The sequence below is a fragment of the Dermacentor albipictus genome, chromosome 10 (assembly GCF_038994185.2).
Source record: "Dermacentor albipictus isolate Rhodes 1998 colony chromosome 10, USDA_Dalb.pri_finalv2, whole genome shotgun sequence".
Taxonomy (NCBI): Eukaryota; Metazoa; Arthropoda; class Arachnida; order Ixodida; family Ixodidae; genus Dermacentor; species Dermacentor albipictus.
This window is the reverse complement of record NC_091830.1, coordinates 56,802,676-56,811,267: the sequence shown is the minus strand read 5'-3', so window position 1 is coordinate 56,811,267 and position 8,592 is coordinate 56,802,676. Positions and strand designations below refer to the sequence as shown.

The following is an 8,592-nucleotide window of genomic DNA, read 5'->3' as shown; positions in this document are numbered from 1 at the left end:
TTTATAGGGTGACGTAGGTTCGTCAGGCACTCTCCGGCCTCTAGCCATGTCCCCTTAGAAAATTTCTCCCTTGCCTTCGATAAACGTATAAAGAAAGACAGACATCACATTTTCGTGGTGTCTGAACCGCGGAAATATTTGTTACCTTGGGCAATTAACGGTTTTAAGTAAGTACCAGACTCAATCCGAAAATTGAACTAAGCCACCCGGAAAGAGACTTGCCACATCTCGACTAGTCATCTTCCCAGTCCGGCACCGGCGGGAAAGACTTTCCCTGAGCGAGGGTGCTCTCTCCACAAGGTCGTATTGCAGTGTGGCCAGGTTGAAGGATAGGCCAGTCTGTATCCATGGTCTGGTGTAATTGGCTCGGGGCGACACGATGTCCCAGTGATCTAACTGAAAGGAGCCATAAGCAGACGCGTAGACAACGGTTATTGAGACAGGCACAGAAAATCTATGCGGAAAAGGCGAGCCATATTGTTATACGGCCTTTCCAGCTCATTACTACAAGCACCTAATAAACTCGGGAACTAAGATCCGCAGGAATAAAGAAAGGTAATACACAAGTGTGTCTGACTAGGGAAAATTGGTACGGCATGATCTCGCATTGTTTTTAGCGCAGCTCAGAAAAAGTGTAAAAGAACAGAGAAGAATAGAAGGAACATAAATGAAAGAATGGGTGCTAATTTCCAGCGCGTTTATTTTGCGACACTTGCGATCATATTTTCCTCTACGGTACACAGCTAGCACTTTCACACAAAAGGCGTTAAAAACAGCTCACTGAGCAGGTCCCGACTGACGAAGAAAGCGTATTTCCTTGCGGGATGAGGAAGGTGAACTCATTCATGTTTGGTTATACCCTCTGGATCAATAGCATTGCGCTGGAGTTTACTCTAACGCCGACCTAGGACAATACATTTGTTCAATGGTGAGGCGCAACTCCATATTACAGTGCGCAGAGAGGACACCACAAATCAAGTTTTATTCTTGGTAATTATTCTTGACTCTGCATGCTAAGGTAAGTTTCCAAGTTCGCCCCCGGATGAAGTCGTCGCTTGCGGTATTTCGGAAGGTGTGGATATTGTTGCTCGCTCTAAAGATGCACGTCGTAAGTAGTCTTTTGAGCATGCTGCGAATAAATTGAGTGCGCATTCTCTGTGTATTCCGCCTGCCGACTTTTATACCACACGCAATTTTTGTACCAAAGCAAACGAGGCTATCTTCCTTGTACTTAAATGCTGTGACGGAGTGCCACTGAACAACGTTAGAACCTAACGAAAAGAAGCTTTGCTATAGATTTGCCCTTAGGGAACTGTTGAAGAGCATTAGAGTAAATCATCTTCGTATTTGTTTCATTCAGGAAGCGTTAAACTTGACCTACCTATAAGGGTGATTGTATCAGAACAATGAAAGCTGGCAGAAGTGAACAGTGCTCTTTATACAAGCTAAGCTTGCCTGTTTGGCAGCTATTTATCCTTTACAGAACCGTGACTCAGGTGAAGCTAACTTCATTAAACCCAATTCTTTCAAAGGGTGCCACGCCTTCTCCATCAAAATAAAAGATATTTACGTCGAAAGATCAATACGGTGACAGTTAATTATTGCGCTCACTTCTAAGGATCGCAGGCGGCCTAAGCATCGAAATAACCACAACAAAAGAAGCATATGAATAAAGTCGTAAAGAAATGAAGGAAATAAACAAGCAACATGACGTAACGGTCATCTATCTTTGCATAATCTTTATGTTATGTTCGATGTAGTAGCCTTGACAATGTCTTCACGAACGCGCTTTCATTGCATTGTCTTCATAAGTGCGCTTGCATTGCCCGCAACTGTGTACCTGAAAAAAATTGGCACCCAGAAGTTATCTCCTCACTACGGCACTCTGCGTGCCTTCTGCGGCATGTTTTATATGCCATTTGAACACATAGCACTGTGAAAAATAGACAAATATGGACTTCTCCGTCTGGTATAAGACAGCGGCTTTCGCAGGTATATCAGCTGACTTGTACGTGTTGTACCTTTTATTCAACTGGCGCACCATGCTGTTGGTGGTAATAAAATGAAATATATTATTCTATGCTGAACTTTCGCACTACCACAGCTGTCACAGAATTCTCCACTATTGCGCAACCAATATTGCTTACATTTTGTTTTGTGGGGCGCAATGTTCATTTACTAAAGACACGTTGCGGCCTTTGGTTATTCAGTGCTGTCTTGTGGATAACAGTACCAAATGGCAAAGGCAAAAGTACTAGGATTGGAGAGCGGCCGTCATTGTAAAAAAAATGCTGTAAGGGATGTCCACTCTGTTGCGAAATGCCGACCCAATGCTTTATACATATGTGATACTTAGCTATCAATAGCACACGATTATATTATGCGATTAACATTTATTGGCAACTCCATGCCATTTCATGGGACTGTGCTTCTATCAGGCGGGCGTGCCTGCTCTCCCGACAACCTTAGTAACTGTGTAGTCCTTGGTGTAATTGGCACAGCATCGCGTGGTTTTGCTGAGGGAACAGGGTAGGAAATCAACGGTCCATAGTAGTCTTTTCGCCCTGCAAAAGCCATACATGATATTTTTGTTGCAGTAAGCAGATTGATGAGATTGATGAGTAAGCAGTCATGTGTAAGGAGCTCCTTGATATGCTAAATTCTGATGTATTAGCATTCACAGGGTACTTCACCAACTTTCCCGTAGCTGCCTATGTATGTTTTTCTCTAACCGTTTCCCCGTCTACCTGCGTCACTGGGTAGTCCCTTTAGAGATTTGGTACGGCACCGGGCTATCCTGTAGCCCAGGTGGGCGCTCGTTAGTCCGAGAGCAGCCCCGTTACCACGTTACGCGTTTAGCATCGTTCGCACGGACCGGCACGGCACGCATTTCGTAGGCCACACACAGACTTCTCCGCTACACCGCTGGATGTCGCCAAGCGTTCTTGTGGAATAGGGAGCCTCCATGCTCCGCGTTTTTAGGTGGTGATATCTCTGATGAAATCGCCGGAAGCCACAGTCAAATCTGGCGAAAGAACTGCCATGAAGTAAAAGCGGCCGCTAAATTTGGCAGACAGCCATTTTGATTATCTGCGAAGGTTCAGGAGCGCTTAAACCGCTTCTGCTTTCTTTTGCCACACGGAACTCCCACTCATTTGCACACTCGGAAACGATTTGAGCTGGTACTGCGGTTACCGTGGTCTGATTTTCAATACCTGGCTCCAACTTAACTTTGAAAAATGGAGGACGCTTAAGCTTTGCCTTCAAGAGTGGAACCCGATAACTTTATCACACCTCGTTCGCACCGCCCACTAATTCACCAACCTCGCCCTCGTCTTCACGTTTTTAACGTCTTAAAAATGGCCATATCCTGTTGGAACCGAAGGGAAGCCCTGAGGGAAGCACGCAGCAGAGCCCCGCGTAGCACATGCCACTCACTGCGCTGCCTGAAATTCTTGTAACCGAAATTATTGTAACCATCTCGCACTGCTTTGTAGATACTGCCGCCTGCGTTTTACTGCGCATGCTTATTTTTGTGATGTTCACCTAAACGCCTAAACACAGGAGGAGGACACCAGCCACGTTGGGTTTCTTCAGTATTATTAAAACAGCGAGAAACATCAAGCAGTAGCGCTCAAAGCCTTCAAAGAGTTTTGAAAAGTTGCTTTTTAAGATTTAGTGCCAATAGAAATTATTAATCAGAATAATTGCGAGAACGCATCAATATACTTGGTGCAAGGTCATGAGATAAATGTTGAAGGAGGCAAAAGAAGTACAATATATGACATTGCGAGCAACAATTGGTAAAGGAAAATACTAATGAGGACTTTGTACCACTTTCCTAACTTTAAACGTGTCCATTTTTCTCTTACCCAAATTCTCCGTTCACAATCCACGCCTGATAGCCAAAGCAGGCTCACTTCATCCCTATTTTTTATGTAGGACGGAGTTGGAGCCCGCAAGGTAGTCAGGCACTTACGGTACCTTTCGCGAAGCACCTTCGTCTTCCTGATTGCTCTGACATTCGTTTTTCTTTCTCCCATATTATTCTGCAGTAATCATGAAGAATTCGGTAAATTACACTGCTGTATTGCATTGTTCTTGCAATTGCCTAATGACATGCGGTATTATTCGTTCGTTTCTATGCAGTAATTCATTAGGCTAGGTATTCCCAATCACTCTCGATTAATGGTTTATCCCTTACCCGGAGCTTCGCCTTTCTCTCTGCTATCTTTATTACTGTCTTTAAAATTAATGGTGATTAATAGCGAGAAATAGAAAGACGACAACAAGAAACAAGGATACGCAAAGCAATCCTAAAGGTTTCCTTTTGGTCACAATCTCTTTTTGTTCGCTCTCTTTTGACCGATCGGTTCTCTTTTGACATTGATCGGTTCTGAACTGTTCGGTGGGCTCACTACCTAAATGCAAGACAGTGAAAACATGATAATGCAGATTCCAGACCATACACCTTGCTAGCCCGAACGTCGCGCTGAAGGGATGTGGTTAGGCGCCTAGATATGAAAGAAAAATATCTTTAACAAAGCGACGAACGTGGCCTCTTACATTCTATCAGAATACTCACCAGGCCTTCAAAACCTGGAATCGTGGAGGTCAACACGGTGGGCGGTAAGCTATTACAGGATCGCAGGACACCAATCGCTTCCACCGAACTGATGGCAATTACAATGTCGACCGGGTAAGTGCTGCGGAGAAAGAACGCCGAGGAACAATAGCATCGTCATTTACGGCGGCCCACCATTCCAACTCATTTATGAATAATTGCAATCTATAGCACGGCTGCTTTAGTCATAGGCGATCGAACAATACTCAGCCACACGTGCTCTCGCGTGTTGTAGAGTACTGGAAGCTGACCTCTGTCTTAAAGCATGCCCTGATGATTATGTTGCACCATGTAGGAACGTTGTAGTAGGTCTGTTGCTTCGAAAGTCTCTCTCTGTCTCAGACAAACACACGCGCGCGCACGCGCACACAAACGCATGCACATACAGACACAAAACAAGGACATAACCGTTCCCACCTCGCATGGCATTCTGCCAATACGGCCAGCTCCGACATTTTCTGGCGCTCTATTGCACACAGCACTGTGAGACTTGGGAGAAGAAGCGGTGGCTTGCGTTAGGAAGGTATGGTGCAGTGCTGTTATTAAGCCTAAGTCATGTACACACTTGTTGCCACCTTCTCCAGATCGTGCTACAGCTTCACAGCTTCCGCTCATATTGTTCAATAAGGGTTCCTGCCACCTATAGCGACCTGGCGCGCAGCGGCGTGATATCGCACTTGCTAGTTACTACTCTTATTGGGCTTTCTGCTTTTATTTTGCCGGCCGGGTTTCTTTTTTTTCGTATCGTACATGCAGCGACCTGCTCTCTCGTACAGCAGTCGCAATAATGCACAGCACAGGCGCAGCCAGAGAACCATATTTTGAAGCGAAACTTTCTTTGCGAGCCATCCCAGATTTATTTCAGTGTAGTAGCTGCCTGCTGCTGCTCGTGCTTCTGGTGCTCGTACTTTGTCTTGGAATATATGCTCCTCGGCTATGAGAAGGTGGTGCCATCTAGAGCGATGGCTCATGGGAAATTCCCCGCAGCAGTGCAAGGTAGAGTGGGTAAGACGACCCGCGCAAACGGATCATTTGCCGTTGATAGAGAGGGCGAGGGGACGCGTACAGCCAACACCACCTAGACAAGAGAAGGCCTGAGCAGCTCGGAAAAGAGACCGGCGGCGTGCTCGGGGATACGGGTTGAATGAAGCGATCGCGCCTTTATGGGAACGTTAACCAGAGCGCCGGTGTTTATTTTTTATTTGAATCGTTGAGCAGACGGCCCGCAGAGAATAGTGGTTATGCCGAGATTATTTTATTTATGCAATACTATTTACGCGCTGCATTATGAAAAACCCACCGATAAAAAGCGAAATGGTTGAACCTTAGGACCGAGAAAGAATTTCGGGTAAATGATGACGGGGATATTGACTTATATTGAAAAGTCCCAGTGCTGCCTTCTACTTCAGAGTAGCTTCCTTGCTTTGATTTATTGTCGGCGTCATGGAGTTTGCTATTCATGCTACCACAGAATTTCTTCAACAAAATGTTAGCACTGCACCATAACACATATCTTATGACAACTTCACTGTTGTGCGCTTCTGTACATTGAATACACATGTATTTATTCCAGTCTAAATTAAGGTCTAAACGAGTAATTTCGCTTTCGAGGCATTATTACATATAGTACCGCAGTCCACATGCTTACACCTCAAACGAGTTTAGCAATGGAGATACAAAACATTTGTGCAACTATTTACAAAAAAACACATGCCTAATTCCGCAGAATTCCAGCAATTCTCTTCTTTGCCATGGCACTGGCACCCAATATTCTGTCACTCATCTTGCGGAAACAAGAGCGCATGATTTTTTTTGCCCCGATTTGTAATCGCTCCAGAAATTGGGCATGCCGCACTTATTAGGCATATCCTGCTATAGACGTAATCCACATTCTGCGGCAATGAAGGCTTGCCGGACACACAAACGCAATCGCAGCACAAGTGCAGAGACTACATGCATGGTTCACGTCCAGAACGAAAGCGCGCTCGGAAGCATATCGCAGCATGCCTGGACTTTTCTAACCCCGATGCTATCTAAGGAGCGGCAGGGTTTCCGGAAATAATCGAATTGTTATCGCCGTCGTCGCACCCTCGGTCTTCGCGTCTCATTTTCAACACAGGTGCGCCACTAGTAGCTTCGTAGCACGCTGCAAGGTACATCTATGTGGGCCTCATTTGCGTGACGTAGCTCAAGGGAAAAGCGTACAGCCATGAGGCCATAAGTTCTCTACAGGGCGTTGGTAAAACCGCGATAAGACAGGAGGGATGGCATTGCGTTGCGCGCACCTTGTGCCGCCTAGCAACAAAGCGGACGGTCACATCTGCGCCTCCAAGGGGAGGTACGGTAACCCAAACAAGTGGCGCAGAAAGCCAGCTTGCCTCTTACAGCCACTATAACGCTGGTTGCGTTGGAAGGTGCACTGCATTGCAGAGCCCCTCTTTCGGGGTGTCCTTGAGCCAGATCAGAAGATGCGCGTGAAGAATACCACGTAAGCTTTGCTCTATATAGAATGCAGCAGCATACGTCGTATCTGCTGAATTTCGATCACGAGACAGTATTTTTCATTTTTTAGGTCTTTCGTCCCTGGTTGCCCTGGGCCAGAGAATCAAGTGCAGAGGGCCCAGGTTCCTGGGCCTCCGCACGTGATTTTAATACGCTGCGAGTGACGCACGAGATCAGGGTTCTGCGGTGGTCCAGGGGGAGGCTAATGAGACACCGCAACGCAATTTACACCGTGGCATGACCGCTCTCGACGAAGGCGACGATGATAGTAATCGTTTACTTGTGCATTAGAAAAAGTATAGTCACATCTCTGACGAATTAATGGTGAAAAATAATGTTTAGGGTCTCTTTGGCTGATCCAAGCGGGCGTAGACTTAACCAGTGGTTAGCAACAACATAGACTAACATTTATTTGCTGCCAATGTAGGTCGCGAAGCTAAAAAATGTAATTTATTAGAATAATCACTACACAATCATGTATGGCTAGGCCTTCAGCTTTATTTAAACATGTGTTTACATTACGCGCAAGCACTGCTTACGGTCACACCAATATTTCACGCCTGGGAATAACGCAGAAGGTTTCAAAAAAGGTGCGGAAGTATCTCCATGAAAAATTTTACCACCCGTGGTTCGTTAACGGGCACCTAAAGTCTAGCCGCCGATCGCTTTGGCATTTCACCACATCGGTGAGCGGCAGCAGTGCTAGGTTATCCTGACGTGACCTCGTACTCGGCTAAACTCTATGTAAACTGAGCTACTGCGATCGGCGAATGTTCATCCCTGGAAAATTTTGCGCAGGATGAAGCACAACTCGCGGAGTCTAGACTACAAACTGTGTCTTGATTCCTGTCGCAGCAGGAAGTGTGGTTTCCTGCAGCACCACCAATCAGTTGAAACGCATAACAATAAAATTTAGACAAGTACTTAGGTTGAATCAATGTCATCCGGTAAAACTGATTACACTAACCATAGACGCAATAATGGCGTAACTCATGTCCTGTGAGATACATGAGAAACCAACACTATGCAGTGGTATGGATGCTTACTTACAAAGAAAACAATATTACAAATTCAGAAAATAGTGTATTTCAACGCACTACCTCAAAGAAACATGATGTACAGTGGGCATATCTAGAAGCCAACAAACAAAGACACCAAGGACACCATAGGGCAAATTAATTGTACTTATTTCAATTAGAAAAATGGTAAATATAATAGAAATGAAAGCGGAATAAAAACCAACTGGCAAGAGGCGGGGCACAAACCCACGTCTTCGCATTACTACAAGAATTAGCCTAATTATGGCTCAATTCAAAAGTGCATCGCGCGCGTAATCCTAAAAGGTGGGTTCGCGCCCCACCCTCAAACAGTTGTTTTTTCGTCCACTTATTTTCATTATTTCTCAGGTGTTTATTATTAAGTTCATGTTTTTCCTCTAATCTGCCCTTGTCGTCTTCGCAGGTTGG

General features: G+C 45.4%; 1 protein-coding gene across 2 annotated transcripts in view; it reads right to left on the bottom strand.

Annotated features, from left to right (window-relative positions):
- Nucleotides 1–258: 258 nt before the first annotated feature.
- Nucleotides 259–8,592, bottom strand: part of LOC139050398 (uncharacterized) — a 78,416-nt gene continuing 70,082 nt past the window's right edge. For both annotated transcript variants that reach the window (XM_070526703.1, XM_070526702.1), the window contains 2 exons: nucleotides 4,586–4,706; nucleotides 259–396 (listed from right to left, as the gene is read on the bottom strand). In XM_070526703.1, coding sequence (XP_070382804.1) covers nucleotides 4,684–4,706 — 23 coding nt within the window. In that variant the 3' untranslated portion in view covers nucleotides 259–396; nucleotides 4,586–4,683. The remainder of the gene's footprint in view (nucleotides 397–4,585; nucleotides 4,707–8,592) is intronic.